The sequence below is a fragment of the Lycium ferocissimum genome, chromosome 11, assembly GCF_029784015.1.
Source record: "Lycium ferocissimum isolate CSIRO_LF1 chromosome 11, AGI_CSIRO_Lferr_CH_V1, whole genome shotgun sequence".
Classification (NCBI taxonomy): Eukaryota; Viridiplantae; Streptophyta; class Magnoliopsida; order Solanales; family Solanaceae; genus Lycium; species Lycium ferocissimum.
Genome location: NC_081352.1, coordinates 34206172 through 34225499, shown reverse-complemented (window position 1 = coordinate 34225499; position 19328 = coordinate 34206172). Strand labels below are relative to the sequence as shown.

At 34.6% G+C, this 19328-nt stretch overlaps 1 protein-coding gene across 1 annotated transcript; it reads right to left on the bottom strand.

The window, feature by feature from the left end:
- Positions 1-2753: 2753 nt before the first annotated feature.
- LOC132036667 (mitogen-activated protein kinase kinase kinase 18-like) lies at positions 2754-4376 on the bottom strand. Its single transcript, XM_059427046.1, has one exon. It carries the CDS (start codon positions 4182-4184, stop codon positions 2769-2771), a length of 1416 nt encoding a protein of 471 aa, XP_059283029.1. The 5' UTR covers positions 4185-4376; the 3' UTR covers positions 2754-2768.
- Positions 4377-19328: the final 14952 nt, after the last annotated feature.

The window sequence follows — 19328 nt, the reverse complement described above, 5'->3', positions numbered from 1 at the left end:
AAAAATAACAGTAAGTCTATACACTATATATTGTGTTGAAAAAATACTTAATGTAGGTAATTTATTCATAACCCAATAAAATATCTTCTCTAATATTCGCAACACACAAATTCAATAGTCTGAACATCGTCTATTTAATTATAGGATATGTTACTTACCACCTGTTTTGGATTTTTCCATTTGGTCGGTTTCTGGATAAGAAGAACTACGTCCACAGCAAAATGGAGCTTGACACAACCACCCCACTAGCAAAACCAAATATGATTGGGACCGACACTAGATGCACCATTGGAAAAAGTCACTGTTCTTTGCCTCTTCAAGGTATGAAATCATTGTTTCGCAAATTGGGTAAACCTAAATAGGCCAACCCCCATTCTTCCAAACTCCAAAAGACAAAAAACGTTGCCCAATTCAAAGTGGAGTTCAATGAGTTTAGCATGGTCAACGGAACGAAAAACAACTTTAATTTCCCCGTTGACTTTGTTTTTTTAGTTCTCACTTGGTATCAGGCACCTATATTAAGACTCGATGAATGCGGATTTGTACAGTGTAAGATCTATTAAAGTAGGAAGCGTTCCCTATCAGGATTTTTTTCACACACAGAGCTCAAGCTCGAGACATTCAGTTAAGGGTGAAAGAATATCCATTCACTTTGACCTCATTTTTTCTTCTCGCCTAGTGTCTAATACCTGCATTACAACCTTGATTGATCCAAAATTACGCCACGTAAGCATGGGCAGATCCACAATGGTAGCCACAACTTGGGCAAAATCTAATAGATTGCAGCAAGCAAAAGAAACTGTGGACCAGAACCCATAAATTTAAATTTTTGGCTCCTCTACGCACAAGGCACATTAAAAAACGAAAACATACCCTGTCAGGATTTTTTCATTCTCAAGGTTCGAACCCGAGGTCACTAATTAAGGATAGAGGATCCTATCCATTCCACCTTATCACCAAACACATGGTGATCCGTTGACCCCATCTCAGTTCCAATTCACACCTAATCTATTCAAATTAAAGAAGGCTTCAAATGCAATGGCCCAGTAGAAAACGCTGCTATAATTTTCCCCGTTGACCTCATCGCAAGTTGCGCCATTCACCTAATCTATTCAAACTATAGAATGCTCCAAATGCAATGGCCAAAAATTAGTTGACTCTACTTTTCCTTCAAAAGTCCAGTGCCTTCACACTCAACAGAACAATTACTTCTTCAAAAAGTCCACGCCCACTTTTTCTGTTTAGGAAAGTAGAACTCGGTGATGCAATATTTGCTTGTGTGTGAGCTTGCTCGCAAGTTGACAATCAAAACTAGTAAACTTATGATCCCCCATATTGTATGTATCTATTCACTGAGAATTTTTACATTATTAATGTAGTTTAAACGTTTTGGAATTTCATTTTTGGCACTAATAGTGAAATAATGTGTTGCACTATCAAGTGGTTTAATAACTGTCTATAGTATCTCAAAGTTATCAACGAAAAAAGGCAAGTAAAGTTAAATTAAAATAATAGCCTTAAATATCTTTACAGGACAAGTGCATGTAATTTAAATCTAATGCTTACTGATTTTAGCCTTGTTATTTACAATATTTTCCATGTCACAAAGACACAAACTAATGCTTACTGGAATTTGTCCGGATATGGCTTGTTAATGATACGAATTATGATAGCCTAAAATTTGTTTACACTGCATAGTAGTTGTATAAATGAAGCCTTCACAACTCACAAGAGGAAATAATTTTTGGAACTGTACCTTTCTCGTGTGCAAAGAGGTAAAAACAAAACATCTAACAATTGAGATGGGGAAAATGAAATTGCAGTTCAGAGAACAAACTAAATTCTGTAAAAGAACTTCAATTGGACAGTTAAATTGCTTTCTTTTTATTTCAGAGTCACTGAACTCAGATACAAAAATGTCTCCATTCTCAGGAGAAATAATCAAATTCATCCTACTACTACCCGTATAAAAAATGCTAATTATCTCATCGTTAATACAATCAACCAAAGTATCTCTAAGTCCAATGACCTCATAGGGAGTTGTGCCATTCACCTAATTTATTCAAACTATAGAATGCTCCAAATGCAATGGCCAAAATTAGTTGACTTTACTTTTCTTCCAAAAGTCCATTGGGTTCACACTCAACGGAACAATAACTTCTTCAGAAAAGTCCACGCTCACTTTTTCTAGATGTAATAGGTGATGTAATCTTTTGCTCTGATCATTCGATGTCTCCGCATGAACTTGCTCACTTGATCCCAACTTTAAATAAATAAAAGGATTGCAATAAGTCAAAAACTATTGTAAAATTAGTTAATTTATGATGAATCATTCTTAAAACAAAATATATGGTGTTGTACCCAATGATGTTAAAGAAGTCTGGTACTATTGATATACTAGTTCAGTTGGCTGGAGTTAAAAATGTGGTGCTCTTCAAGTTACTTAATAACTATCTACAAAAGCGGATTCAGAATTTTAACTTTACAAATTCAAAGATGCCACTGAACTCACCAATCATTTTTAGGGGTTTGAAGTTTAATATTTATATTTATCGAATAGATGAGCCAAAATTACTAAGTCGCCGTCACTTCTACTGCGCATTCTCCTCTCACTGACTACATTAACTAAGTTATTTTTTTTTTTTAATAAAAAAAGGGCAAGGAACAGTAAATATAATACTGTACTAATCTAAACATCTTTGACAGTTGGTGTATATACACTTTTTAATCTAATAGATTAGAACGTGTCATTTAGAATCTTTTCTATGCTACAAACTAATGCATACTGGCATTTCCCCAGTTGGCTTATTAATGATATGATAGCCTAAAGATTTGTTTACTCTGCCTAATAGTGTATCAAATGAAACCTTCACAAGAGGAGAAACTGAATTCAGTAAAAGAATTTCAATTGTACAATAAAATTTCATCCTTTTTATTTCAGAATCATTAAACTCGGATACAAAAATGTCACCTACAATCTCAGAAGACATCATCAAATTTATCCTAGTACTACCAGTATCAAGAATGCTAATTATCTCATCGTTAATAATACAATTAACCAAAGTATCTTCTAAGTCTAATGAGACAACAAACTCATGTTCAGGAAAAAATGTTGACACTGATGTTTCCATATCTAACAATTCTCCAAATTCTTCGATCAACTCGCAGTTTTGCTCTGAAATTATCAAATTTTCTTCTGTATCATTGCATCTAACAGTAATCCAATCTTCTTCCTCCACCCAATTAGGCTTCAAAGAGCTTGATATCAGCCGTCTGATCCTATCAGCAGGCGAATCAACAGTGTTGCTAGACTCAAAAGGCGAAGATTCCATCACCTCGAACGAATTCCAAAATCCCTGATCCAAAATACTTGTAGGAGAATCCCTCTTCAATTCTTCATCTTTCCAAGAATTCAACTCTAAATACTGCAAAAACGGGTGTTGAAGAAGTTGTTTCGCAGTCCATCGCTCTTCAGGGCATTTCATCAAACACTTACTGATAAATTCTCTCGCATCGTTTGATAAACTGTTTGGCAATTCAGGCAAATCACCGGAAAAACCAATTCTATACAAAGCTGAAACAGGGTCTTTAATCTCAACCCAAGGATGTGAACCTGTAACCATTTCAATAACAGTGCACCCAAAAGCCCAAATATCAGCTGGAAAATTTTGTTCTTCGCCTCGAGCAACTTCAGGTGCCATAAAGGCTGGTGTACCTGAAAATCCTGAATTTTCATCTCCAAGGAATTTCGCACATCCCAAATCTGCGATCTTGATACCATTTTCACTAATCAAAATGTTCTGCCCTTTTACATCACAATGTACAACTCCAACTGAGTGAAGATAATCCAGGCCTAGTAAGATTTGTTGAGAGTAAAATTTGATCATAGATTCATTTAAAGAACCTCCTTGTTTCTTGATCAAATCAGTGAGGGTCCCACCTGGTATATACTCCATGAACATGTTGTACATGTTCTTATTTTGCTCATTAGTGATGTCAAAGCCAAAACACTTGACTAAATATGGAGAATTCAGCTGAGAAATTAGTGAGTACTCTTTTTGCAACATGTTTGAACAAGATAGCTCGGTTGATTTAACAGCAAAGAGCTCAACTGAAGAATTGGTTACTAGGGAGACAGTAGCAGATGAGCCACGGCCAATTATGGGACCTCTAATCCAATCCATTGAAGAATTTAGCTCGACTCAACTCGACTCGTCTGTATTTTAGATAAGAATTTTTGGTAGTAAGAAAAGAAGAGAGGGTTTGGGGTGTGGAGTTAAAAGTTTAGGGAATTTCTAATGAGAAAGTATATGCTTGATGGTGTTATTTAAATGTTGGAAATATTTTGCCTACAAATGCAGCTAAGTAGTTAATGGACATTGAGTGGTGTTGGGGTCTTTTATAAGTAGGTGGATTATACAAAGAATCTTCATTGTATTTGAACCAATGACAGCAATGTATTTTGCTCTTTTGTACTTTTCGTTTTTAAGTCCTTTCCTTCCTTGTAGCACCAAATGATGTGGCCAATGTTAAATTAACCGGGTCGAGAATGAAAAAGAATTTCATGTTTTTATAATTAAAACAACTTAATTTTAAAATTTTCTTTTACCTTTAATAAAATGATTTATAGTCATGCAAATATCTAAAATTTATTTTACATCACAAATTTCAAAAGTCTCTCTTTCTTTTTTATATTTTATGTCAAGTCAAACAATGTCATACTAATTAGGACTGAGGGAGTATACAATTTCTTCTTATCCACCCAAATCTTGATAAACAGAATTATCCAATATTTACACCGATGACAACTAATAAATATCCCGTAAAATTAATTAAAATGAGCACAAATCAAATCCAAACACACTATTATGAAGAGGGACCTTTCCTTGCTTGTAATTTGCCTCTCCAACTAAGTTTGAGGCAAGAAAAACTAAGTGGATAGTCAACCACGTGGCGAAAGTAGAAGGAATGGACAGCTTAGGCCGACTGCGGGCGGTGTTTGTTTAGTTATGAAGAAAAAGCCGTCCACATGAAGACACGTGAGAATGTGCGTTTAAATTGCGTTATCACCGCTATTGTAATATCTGACCAATCATATTCCTCTGCTTTCACTTCATATTGCGGCGCGTTTCACTGTTTGCGCGTAAGGGACCACGCAATAGGCCGTGTTTTAAATCTTTACCGAGTAAAGTGCTTTAATATTAATCGCTTATTTGGTCAAGTTTTTTTGAAAGCCAAAAAATATTAATTTATGTTTTTCGGTTCCTTAGTCATTAATTAAACATAAGTTTTTTCTTATACTTATTTATTTTAGTAAATCAAGAAAAACTTATTATTTTCTTCTATTATTACCTGATTATAAGTAACTAACTACATAGAATATTAGGAATTAAATTTGATTTCTAAAGCATTATTAATATGAATAATTTTAAAAAAATAAACACTTTACGGATAATTTCTTAAGAGAAGTGTCAAGTTAATAGAGAATAGTAAAATGGAACGATGTGAGTAGAGTTGAGGTGTTTGATCATGGCTTTTTCATAAAAGAATAAACATTTTTGAGTTATAGTATATGCTATTTTTCATAAGCTAAAAAAATATATTTTCTCCTCATAAGTACTTTCTGAAAGCTTGGCCAAACATGTATGGTAATATTCACATATGTTACCAAAAAAGACTTGGCCAAAAACAAATTACTGTTTTAATATTGATAAAAATATTTTTCAAATTGATTGACCGAACATAATTGTTACTCTTTTACCAAAAACATTTCAAAATAGAGCAGCTAAATTCTAGAAGTTTGACCAAATTGGTTGTTTATGAGGTCAATTCAGGTCTTTAAACTAAGCTAAGGAAGACTCGGCATGTCTTTGCGTGATTGCAGTTTCCAATATGCTTACAAATGTGAAACTAAGAACAAATGGTATGTTCACATGGTTAGATCAAAAAGTTTTGTATTTTGTATATATGTGTATATATAAAAGTCCACCTAAAACTAACTACGAAGCAAAGTCTTGTGTATATATTTTGATATAAAAGTCCACCTAAAACTAACTACGAAGCTAAGTCTTGTGTACATATTTTTTAAAAATACTAAGTCAATTCATCAGATTCCGTTCACTTCCAAGTCTGGTGCATTCACATTAAACGTAACAAGCCCTTAATTAAGCTTGCCGGCAATTGCGAAGAATGTGCGTATAATAGTTTTTTTCTTCGTTTTCATACTTTTGAAGATCTACTTATCATGTATTTGAAGTGATTAAACTAAATTCCAATAAGAAAGGACTCAAGATTACTGAGGGTCAAAATTTAAGTTCTCAATATGACTTGAACATCTTAGGATTTTTAAGTAAATTCTGTAAAGTTTGAAACTAAAAAGTATATATTATATAAATCTGAATTTAATGGTTAAACAGGTAATCTTGAATACGCATTTGGATTAAGAAAAACTCTCTTAAAGGTTTTGAATGATCGCGATACACTTTTCACATGTAAAAAGTAAATAAAGTTGTAGGAGTATGATGCATTTAATCTGCCCAAATTGCTAGCGTCATTGGGGCCGGCGGTTGAAAGTATAGCGATATTAATAGTTAGTACAAGCTAAGCTAGGCAGCATTTACATTTAAAACCCGTAGACTTTCTTTTTAATTATTTACTACCTAAAAGGTAGGAGAGATGGAAAAGTCAAACAGATAAAATATACTGCTATTTGAGAGACTAACACAAAATACGCAATCATAAATTACAACTTATAAGTTTTGGTATAAGTGAAAATTAAGGATCCATTCATAGGTCACTCAAATCAGAAAGCAACATAATTAGTTTACTTTTTAACGATTTGACACTTAATTTCTGTAAGTCAGAAGATAAAATATTAAGTCCACTATATTTTATGTTAATCAAAAACCTTATTTCTCATTAGACCAAATACACGACTCATAATTTCTTTTTATTTACGATAATTCAATAACCATTTAAGCTCAATTCTAGCTATCAAATGGTTATTGAAAGAAGAAAAAAACGACAAAGCACTACAGCGGTGAGCAATTTAGAGCTGAAAAAAGTGCATATTGTGGCAGTAAATAATAAAAGCAACGCAGCACACGGATTGAATAACGAAGTAAAGGCATTTCATAATTGTGTGCGCCAACCTGACGTATCATATGGCTCAGCCAGAAAAAAGAATCCACGACACAATTAATGCATTTAGTTCCTTGTCGTTTTGGTCGAACTACCACCATTTCTTTTTTCGCCCTACCTATATTTTTCTAGTTTGGCAGTTTCGGTAAAATGCTAGAGTGGGTTAAATTGAAAGCCAATTTAACGGCTGCAAAGTTGGTACAACTAACAAACCTTTTACATGTATAGTTATAGTTATATCTTTCCTTATTAAAGTAGATTCCAGAAGCTCATGAAACAGCTAAAGCACAGCCGCCCACAACTGCCCTCTAAGATAAGATAAGCTGCAATCTATGAGCCCGTTTTCAGTTTTTTTGAGTATTTGACTGGCCAACTTATAAGCCATTTTGTACTTAAAATAAGCCCCAAAAAATAATTTGGCCCGTTTGACTTAGCTTATCTAAAGCAGCTTTTTCAGCTTATATGCTGCTTTTTTAAGCACATCCAAACAAGCTTATATCCATAGGCATTTTACATTCCATATACAGGTTTTAAAAAGAAATTGATATTATGGTTGTATTCGTGTACTTCCTTTGTCCTAATTTATGCTTTTATATGATTGAGTATGGAGTTTAAGTTTTTTTTTTTTTTTTTTAAACTTATGATCTAAAATAAATTAAAATATTTGTATAATTATAGATTAGGCATTACAAAATTAAATTTTCAAAATATAAACTATGACAGTTTTCTAAAACAGACTAAAAATGAAAGTTTACCACATAAATTTAGAAAGACGGAGTATATCTATTAACTTGTATCCCTGTTTTACGTAATAATATCGGGTGGAGTGCATATTTTTCTCGTTGATAAAGCAACTAATAGAGATTCAATTCGTGACGTATGATAAAACGCATGTAAGATGTGAGCAATTATAAATATTACGGTAGTTGAAATTTTAAGTTTAAATTAAATCCAAAACGTGAAACTTGTTTTTCTTTTCCATTGAAAGTGACTAAATTCGTAATATCATTACATGTAGCACATCATAATTAGAGTACTTATGAGAGAATAGAGCAAAAATAATTAAAACAAAAAAGAACTAATGACGGCATAAATTATACTAATCACTTATGTTATGTGGACTTTATTATGAGCAGTGGTGGAGCCCGAATAAGGGAAAATCAAAATAGAAAGTAGTAAACACACGAAAATAGTAAAAGAAATTCAACATCAACTATCTATACATGGAGAGTTTTTAACCTTACACTTAACGAAAATGATTTGGATGAACCCCTTTACATCCCTAGCTACGCCCCCTGGCTATGAGTACGTATCTGATATGATATAAGTTTATAATAAGAGTACACGTTATTTTATGGTACTTTTATTATTTTAACAACATGCACTATCGTATAAGAATTTGTACACCGCCATATCATTTAAGAGCAATAACATATAGTGTCTAAAGATATAGGAGAAATTTTTTGTAACGAATGTATACCAGCAACTCACAAAATAGCGTAAATAATACTAGCCTAGCTATTACCTCTGATAATATTAAAAAAAAAAAATCACTGTATATAGGTTCTTTTAATACTATATCATGAAAAATTCACATTAAATACACACGGATATGTCAGTGAAGTCATATTATTGACTGTCCATGCGATGTGGTAATAACTAACTTACTTAAGATCTGTGACATGCAGTAGAACGTGGGCGGTGACAACTGATCACTCGGCACAATTCCATGCTATCTATCATGAGAGAATGTAAGGCCCAAGCGAAGCCAATAAGGCCAAAACAGCTTTGATTTACACCTTTTATCATGTTGCCCATCCCTTGAGCTATCGCTGACTAAGGAAAAACAAATGCGTGCCTAGTGCTGTAATGTGTTGGTTTCACAGTTGTGTCACGTTAAAAAGGCAAGATTCACGCGATTTTGGAACCCTTAAGACCCTTTGGGTAACCAAAAGCACTTGTACCTTTTTTTTTTGCTTTTGGTTTTTAGCCCGTGTGTGGTATTCATATTGAGGTAGGATAAAATTTGAATTCGTGCTGAAAAATTTCACATTGGAGGATAAAGCGCTCCCTAACAAAAATGATTCATACCCAAGGCTCAAACCTGAGACCTCTGATTATGGTCGAAGAACCACTTGTCACTCCACCATGACCTTTGTTGGCAAACACTTGGTACTTTTTGTGCTTTCTAGCTGATTATCCATGTAATATGAACTTACGAAGTACTATTTTTTATTTAACTACCTGCTTTCTAGCTTATTCGTCTGACTAATTCAATTTTCTTTATCGGTGACTAATTCAATTTTCTTTATCGGGTAAGCTCATTAAGAAAGTAAGTAATGCAAGATTATTTACGCCATATATGACCTTTTCTGAGGTCTCTTTTAAGTTTTGTTTCCATTAATTCAGTGGGTTAAATTTCACCTTTAAAAATAATTGATGATTTTAATTTTTGCAAACAATTTTAGTTCACTATGCTAACAAGAAAAAAAACAACTTAAATAGTGACCTCAAAAGAAGTCATTTGTCCAAATGCTCCATTAACACGTTTCGTACTAAAAGTTCTTTATTTTTAAAACTCGAACCTGGACTAACTTCAATTAAATCATTAAAAGTGAAAAAATGCTAACCACTTCATCAGGCAACCGGCCACCCACGAAGGGAATCCGTTGACATATAGGTCAAATTTCTCTCTCTCTCTATATATATATATATACTAATCGTTGACTATTTCGTTGGCTTCTTGATGTATTTATATGTTTATATTTGGAATTTCTTTTGTAAAAATCTTCACTCTACTACTCCGACCACAAAAGTCTATTTTTCCTAAGTTTGTTAAGCAATGTGACTCTTTACACTCTTGGGGATAACGCTATCCAACTTCAATGATCTTTTCCTCCACAATGAGTGGGTATACACACTCATTTTCCTTTTTAATTCGTTACCTGCCGCCGCTGGCTTTGCTTTAATCACACTCTACCTTCCACGCTGTGTGACTTTAATTTGGAGCGTCCTTATATGGCAGCTTTTAGAAAACGAGAAAAACATTGCCCCAGGCATTTTTCTTCAGTATTTTCTTCTTTTACTCTTCCCTTTTATTTTTTACTACTGTTTAGTTTCTCATTCTCTTTTCTTTCAGGAAAAATGTCGTAATTATTTCATTTCTTTTCGTATTTAAACTTTGAAATCGTGTATTGTTGGCAGCCACAAGTATTTATGAGCATTGAATAAGCTAATTGTATAGAATACCAATATGTCACGATACTAATGAAATGTTTCAAAGCATTTTGCTCATATCATCAGTTCATCACGCTTTTTGCTGGCTTCTTTTTTTCCCCCATAAGAGAATCACGTTTCATTTTTTTCTCTTCCGACGAAAATTGAACATGAGGAAATATTTTGAATATTTAAACCAGCCCTACTTGGTACTTGGCAGTTCTGTTACTCTAATTTTTAAATTTGGCAAAAACATAAATTGGGAGAAAATACTCAAAATACCCCCAAACGTTTGACCAAAATCCCAACTACACGCCTAACCTTTGCGTTGGTCCTATTACCCCCCTGGACAAATTTTTTCAGTATTAAAATGCCCCTTTTTTGCTGATGTGGACAAAAGCGTGAATACACTGCTCAGTGGCGCATTATAGCCTTTAAAAAAATAGCATTTGACGTGTTTTGGAGCGCCAACTGGACTGCCACATAGATAAATTTAAACTCCCTCCATTTTTACACCCAAACGGCTACTTCATCTTTTTCTTCACCCCATTTAATACCCATCTCCATTTTTTTGTCAAAAAAGCAAACAACTCCATAACTTCAACCACTCCAATCGTTATAGCTCCAAAAATCAACACCTTAATCGCTCCAATCGTTGGAAAGAGGTTCGTCAGTTAAGGTTTATTTCTCATTTATTTCTCTTTAAATTGGTTCATGTGAAATTTATTGTTTAAAATTTCTTGAGTAATTCTTGCTCATATTTAGTCATTTTTCATTTCTTAGGGTTTGTTATGGAAAAAATTGACCTTGGTCGATTGTGTATGGATGAGAGTGATCCTATGCTTAGAACCGTGGTCCAATGTCAACATGGGAATTTGTTGCAAATGCAAACTTCTTGGTCTAAAAACAACCCTGGAAGAAGATAATTGGTCTTGTCCCTATTATGGTGTATGGTCTTGCTCCTATTTTTTGATTTATTGAAAAATTAAATTTGTAAAATTATGCTCGTTTTGATATTTTTCGGCTCAAAAATGCAAGTTTTTTCATTGGAGGGACGGAGAGATGAAGTTGATCCAAGATCAAAATTTATCCTCCCAAAATTGGTTAACAAAATTAGAGATTTAGAGAAGGAATTGGTGCAATATCGGAGTTTGAAGATAGAATTGGATGAGATCACTACTAACGATAATAATTCGGTTAGTGTTGACATGGGTTTGGTCGAGGTTGATGGACCAAAAAAATAAGACACAAGGAAGACTAAAGGGGGTGGGTTCCATAGGAATTTCATTTTTTGTTTTGTTGTTTGTGTTGTTGTTGTGTTCATAAGTTTTGTATTCTGTAGTGGCAATTCAAACAATGGAAAAATCAAATTGCCATAGATAGTGGTAGTGGTGGTAGTGTCTCGGCTATGTTATATTTTGTTTGCCTTTTGTTATGGCAAATTTTGTAACATATACGTCTATTTTATCATGTATGAATGAAGAAGTTTGATGTTAAGGTATTTTGAAGTGTTTATCCGAAATTAAAATCAAAATCACATCCACATAACATTAATCATTGTCTTAATCAAAATAGTAGCATACATGGAGATGTTAAACATAGACAATTGAATAATAGAGATCTACTAATCAATATTTATGATCTCTATCTCTTTTTTAAATACATGAAACCCTATGCCATCTCCACACTCACATTTACACACCCAAATCTCTAGTGTGTCTCCCTCTTTCAAACCTTTTGAATCTATAAATGCCTTCCACCCTTGGCATAAACGAGCTTTTTTTCCAATTCTGAAAGTCATCTTGTGAACGGTGTCATCTTGATACTTTAACACGGCATGTGTTGTTCTCGTTGGAAAAATGTCATGATGTTCATGTGGAAGTATCTTCAATAAACAAAAAAGAAAGTTTACATCATCGGTTTTCACGTAAATCAAATAATAATAACAAATATAAAAAAAACTTACAAAATCATCGGTTTGCACGTAAGAACGGGTTAACTTTTTCAGAAAGAAAGCTAGCATCTTCTTTTGGTATGATGTAGATGTTATATGTTGTTGTGTTTGTTGTGCTTGCTGCTGGTATGTTGTTGTGTTTGTTGTGCTTGTTGCTGGTTGCACGTTGATGTTGTTGTTGTAGTTTAGTGTAGTGAATGTGTGATATGGTGTGTGTGTATGTTGTGTTATATAGATGGGTTATATAATTAATAGGCCATTTAATGGTCCTATGACCATGTTGGATTTAGTGCCATTTAATGGTCCTTGACCATGTTGGATTTAGTGCCTTGAATAACCTTTGTTGACCATATTAAATTCATGCCCTTTCTTTGAATTTGCACACGTTTAACAACTATGTCAAGCTGAAATGGAATTGGAATACGTTAAACAGCTATGTACTATAATGTTGTTTTGATTAAACGAACAAGACAAAATACTAAAATGTCAATCCATAAATGTGTACATTTAAGAACTGCAGGGACAGTTTTCATCATAATTATATTTTCCATGGCTGCTTGGACTGTGAACAGGTGCTTTCTTGGCTTGGGTTTGCTGATTTACCTCTACCTTTTGTCATTTTCTCCTGTATCTCTTGTAGTTTCCTGGTTGTGATTGCTTCATTGCCTCTCCATTTCAGCTTACTATTTGCGCTTAGCTTGTAGCCAATGTCAAAATACGGTCACCTTTGCTTTACTAGTTGACACAATCCTGTCAATCATGCCGGTACATAAATAATAACAAGGAGTTAGTAATGGAAACAACACATAAAATAACACTTAGTAATGGAAACAACACATAAAAGAACACTCGTGCTTATTAAGGCACTCACATTAACAGCTTTGAACCTATTTTCTGCCTGGAAAACACCCATTCCCATTACTCTAGGCCTTTTATATGGTGCACTAGTGCCACTTCCTCTTCCTCTTTTAGCGATATTTTGTGCCTACTTTTTCATGTGAAACATGAACTTCAGCTAGTGCAGGACTATTTCCTACTGCTTGGGCAGTTTTCCTAGGTCTTCCTCTTGGCCTCTTTTCAACAGGTACTAGTTTTGTTGGGGGTTTCTTTGGTCTCCCCATGACCTTGCTTGAAGATGGTGGTTGTGATGTGTTGGCCCTTCCCCTGGATTGGTTGTCCATTTAGTCTTTTTTGGACACCCTTCTTGTTGTGGCCTCTATTATGGCGATTGCTACAAGTCATGGCCATTCCGAGTCTTGGCATCTTCCCGGACTTTGGAATTTCACCTATCTCCTTCCTTCGGCCTTTTGAGGCTTACCATGCTTTTTATGTACGAGCCACACTAGCGGGCCACATCTCCATGTTTGTGGTTTCATATGTTCTTATGTAAGTCTCTTTCTTTAGCAATGGTCAATGTAGCCAAGTGGATCATACCTTTTTGAACTGAATTGCAGCTAAAGCATGTGCACATGGAATGCCTTTTAGCTGCCACACCCACCGACACATGCCTTCTAGAAATATCCACAGTGTGTTGACATAGTCCTTCCCTAATTTCAAAACCAGCAACTCCATTAAACTCACATTGCATTGAAAGTGTAATTAACACCTTCGTACACATTGGAGAGTAGTTACATCTCCAAGTGTTTACAAACTCCTCAATGTTCCAATCCTTGCCATCATTTTCACCCTAATCTCCTCAAATTGTTATTATAGTTTTATGTTTACTAGTTAGCCAATAAACAAACAAATCATATTGTTATCTACAAAAGACACAACAAGGTAAATATGCATTACTCATACAGGCGAAACAAGATCCAAGCATTAAAACACTCGAACATATTGTTATCTACGATACTTTTACATTAGTGTTGAAGTAGGCCTTACACCAATAATCTATGTTGTAATACATCAGTTTGTCCATCATTTTCGTTGGACCAAGAAAACACCCACAATATTTCTCCTTAGTTGAGACTCAAAGGTGCTTTTGGCAATTCTCCAAAACTTCTTTTTGTCTTCTTTGTAGCCCTCTCCGGTCTTTCTTTGGTTAGCCAAGATGTGCCTAGCACACTTTCCTGTTCAACAACAGGTAAAAGATCTTGAATAGCAACAAATAGTCCCAAACAAGAATAATTAGTATAGATGAATACACGTGAGTTTTCATGAAAAAAAAATTGCAACAAAAATCAAGGAAACATACCTTCGCATATTTGTTATCAATGTTAAATCTCCCATCTCCAAGTGCCAAATCTTCCTTCAAAATTCGATAAACCAAGTCCAAGTGCTCTTGTTTTCATACTCCACCACAGTGCCGGAGGCAACATTTGGTTATTACCATCTTTACACACAAACTACCAACAATTGTCCTCTACAAACCCCTTTCGTTAAACCAATACATTTTCTACAGTCTTTGAAATGCTTTCTTCAAAGCATCAAAACAGATATAAAAGCTCGAAAAACAATAGGCCTACCATCGCATTTGGTTCGATTTAACTACACAAGTGGAACCAAGATTGGTCCTTAACAATTCATCCCTGTAGTCAAGGATTTTTCCAAACTCCTGAATGTGATCTCCCATGATTTCTTTCGGTACTTTTGCTCTTGCTCTTTTAATTGTGGTCTTACCAACATGAAGATTAAACTTTGTCCTAATTAGCTTTTGCAACTGAACAACTTTAATGTTTGGTTGCTCAGTTATTCTCTTTTTATAGGTCTCAACAATAAACTTGGCATTACACAAGTAGTTTCTGGTAGTTTGGAGGCAAGTATGCTTTGGAATGTAAGTTTTAATTTGGAAATCATCTGTGGTTTTATCAAGCCTAGCATACAATATCCATGGACAACCATCCTTGCACCTCACCTTAACCCTCTTGTAGGCTCATTCACCCACTTTTCTACTTTAACCCTTTTCCTAACAGCATATTTTATTCTTTGCTCTCTCCTAAACTCATCAACATCTTTAAAGACCATACCCAACTGCCATACAACTTTCTTGGCAGTGGGGTCATGAATGATTTTGTTCTTATCATTCTTCCTTCTTGTAAACCTTTGTCTTCTTGGCATACTTACCCCAATAGATTCAATGTCCTCTTCATCATCCCAACCCTCATCCTCATCTATTTTAAAGCTATCATCAGCAGAACTATCAATGTAAGGTTCATCACCGCCTAATCTACCCTCAAGACTAACCTTACCTGTTGTAGTTTCATCAAACCCTAAATCCACACCAGCTTCACCTGCTGGAACCTCTTCACTATCAGGTTTTGCCTCTCACTTTTTTTTTCTTCTCTCGAACTTCAATCCTCCTTTCAAATTCCTCAACTCTCTTACCTCATCGTCATCACTTGCATATTCATCCTCACCTTCCCCTTCTATGTCATCTACAAATTATTCACTATCATCAGTTGAGAAATCAGAACCCTCATCTAAGGAATTAGATCCAACTGGACCCACATCTTCAAGATCTTCATGAATAGCAGGTGTAGAAGATGAAGGACTGCTTGTATTTTCAAAGAAGACTAGCGACAAAGTAAAAGAACAATGGGGTGGATTATTTTCAATCGAAGGCGCAGTGTAGAAGAGGAAGGGCTGCTTGTATTTTCAGCAAGAGGTATCGGCACAAGGAAAAGATGAATGGGGTGTTGTTTCTTCGAGAGCAACAAGTGTGTAGGATAGGTAGGAGGTGTTTTTTACCGGAACGAAAAAATTTGAAGTAAAAGAGAATGGGGTGGTGTGTTTTCGCGATGAGCGACGGTGTATAAGAGGTAGGAGGTGGTGTTTTTTCACAAGTTTGAGTAGAAAAGGACAAAGGTGTATTAGGACAATTTAAGGGCTCCTCAACAACCCTTTCATTACTACCTCTTTCATCAGCCCCTAATGTCATCCCTTTATTAAAAGGGGAACAATATTCCTCCCTATCCCCATGACTAACATATTCTAATAAAGGTGGGTCAACAACTGCTTCATCAACCATGTGCTTGACAAAAACCTCCACAGTATCACCATCATTCAAACCCACAGTCATATTTAAAATAACCTCATCACTATCAACATCTACCAAAATGCCACTATTAGGTGGCTTAATACTAAATGTGCAAGTAATTATGTATCCTAATTCTTTAATAAAGTCTCTCAACACAAAAAAAAAGACAACATATCAACATCGACATTGAATATATCAGTAACTTCCCCACCTTCATATATTGGCTCCCCATTATTTAAGTGTAACACACCTCCATAGTACCATCTTAAGGTTACATACACAAAATCAGCCATGTACTACCTAAATACAAAACAAAAAAACAAAGAATAACAAGTAATTCAACTTAATGTCAAACGGAATCAAAAAAATGATAAGCATATGCACAGTAACTGAAAACCCCATCGTTTTTTGAAAAAAAAAATCAAATAATATGCACAATATGATAATAAATATGCTGATTACAGTTGGGGAACTATGAAAATTTATTCTTTATAGTCCAGATTTCAAACAATATGCACAAAATCCTAGTATCATTTTTTGAAAGAAAAAAAATGTAAGGAAACTAACCTTTACTAGATGAACAATGAGCAAAGAACGAAAATATGTACGTGATAATATGTTGACAAAGATTGGGGTTGAAAATGGTGCTTATCGTGAAATTTGGGATAGGTGTTAGGTTTTTGTGAATATGAGAATTGGGGGTGAATTAATTTAGGGTTACGGGTCAAAATGGGGGGAAATTAAAGATGTGGCACGTGGGCCAGGCGCGTGTGGACAAGCGCCATTTAATAATTGGGGGTTGGCATATTGGACTGCCACATCAGCAAAAATGGGCATTTTAATACTGAAAAAATTTGTCCAGGGGGGTAATAGGACCAACGCAAAGGTTAGGTGTGTAGTTGGTATTTTGGTCAAACGTTGGGGGTATTTTGAGTATTTACTCCCATAAATTGGCCCTTAAACTAGTCCTCAAAAGTCATTTCACACTTAAACTATACAGGCGACCTATTACACACCTGAGCAATTAAAATGTGAATTTAATATTATTTAATTATAATTTTTTTTGTGTCACATCAGCTCAGAGGGTGGTATTAAATTCACTTTTGAGATGTTCAGGTGTGTAATAGGTCGTCTGTATAGTTCAAGTATGATATCGACGTTTGTGGTATAGTTTAGGGGTCAATTTATGTCTTTTGCCTTTAAATTTTTTATGGGGTGGCAGTTCAGTGGGAGAATTGGATTTTTACTCCTTTACAAACTTTATTTAGTTTTATGATCTTTTTACAAGAGATATTCATTTTTTACATATAAGAAATATGAAAAAAAACACATAAGAGATTTGAAAAAGCCATTTTCTTCTATTCAAATTGTAAGAGGGCAAGAGATCCTATTTTCACCAGTGTTCTGTTACTCTTATTTTTATATTTTTTATGGGGGACTTGGAAGCTATTATGTTTTGTTATTTTAATTCATTTTTTTGCGCGGATTGGCCTTGATTTGGAGTGGTCTTTAATATTTGCACTTCAAATTGGTGGTCTTTAAGTTTTGCCCTTCGCCTAATACCCCTAGGTTGTGGGTTCGAACCCCAGCTCACTAAAAAAAAAAAAAAAAAAAGTCGCATGGAGGACGTTTTCAGATTTTTGCTTCAAAATTTTGCCTTGCAAATCTAAACTCTACCTTGCGAATTTTTTTCTAAAATTTTTTATTGAGCGGGGTTCGAACCTGAATCCAAAGGATTTTTAGGCAAGGACAAAATTTAAAGACCGAACAAAAATTAAAGACCACCCCTAGCGAAGGACATTCCTGCAAATGGCCCACTTTAATTTGTTTCTGGGCCTTTAGACATAATCGTTGGCCTATTGGGTCATTTCGGACAGCCTATATCCTGCGCATAAAAGAAGGTTTTCATTGCCCTGTTCAGCCGGGTTGTGTGAACAAGCAGCCTATTACTAGGCCCACTAACATTTAAGTAGTACATCTTCATTGGGGCACTGGAAAGCCAAGTTTGATCTAAGCCCAATGTATTCTCTGTCGTATCAATTTCTTCATTTTGAAGTAAGTTAAGGAGTTGCATTTGTTTGTTGATAATATGGAACACCTATATTATTTTGAAAAATTAACTCGAATAGCGGCCCATATAGTATCAATAAACTCAAAATAGCCTCATTCTTTTTTCTTTACCCTTTTTAACTGTTCGGTCATGATTTTTCTTTTTAAAGCCTATTAATCCAATACACAGTGATCCATAAATTAAGCCTACATTTTAGGAAATAACTTTTGATAATTATCTAAGCTTACATTTTTTAATGTAACAGATTCCAGTTGCAAACTAGTAAAATCAGTAATTACTATACAATACACCAAAGAACGTGTATCTCACACTGTCACACACCAACGTTTCTATCATCTTTGTCTTCAACATTTCCAATCCCAATGTAATATTACCTTTCTTCCTTTTCTCATCGATGCTTCTATTTTTTTCTCCACAAATCCACCACCTAACTTCTTAGATTTATGTGTCTTCATTAGTAAAAGTGTGGTATTATTCTCTTTCAAATTCATGGATTTTTCATCTACTTTGGGTGGTTGATAGAGAAGCTTCAAAGTGTTCCCTGGTAGAAAAAAAAAATTGAAGAAGCAGTAGAGTTTTTGGTCTAAAAAGTGGTGAAGAAGGTCCTAAAAATTTGTTCAATGGTCCAAAGTAATGGACGTTTAGGTGGTGTTATTACTGCTCCGAAGGGTTCCTTCGTCAGTGCAATGAGAAAAAGTACCTTGAGGGCACCTTGAAGTATACACATTATATATTATATATTCAGTGTTTATTAATTGTATAATCAATATATAAGGTGTACTCACTGACTATACATTGCATATATATACATATGTTACACATCAAATATGAACATAATTTGTGTATAAGGTATCCACACCTAGTATACATTGAATAGATTGGATATACATCAATTATACATGGGTGTTGCAGACTTGTGTTGGTAACTGATTTTTGGGTCTCTTGCGCACATATACATCAAAATTATA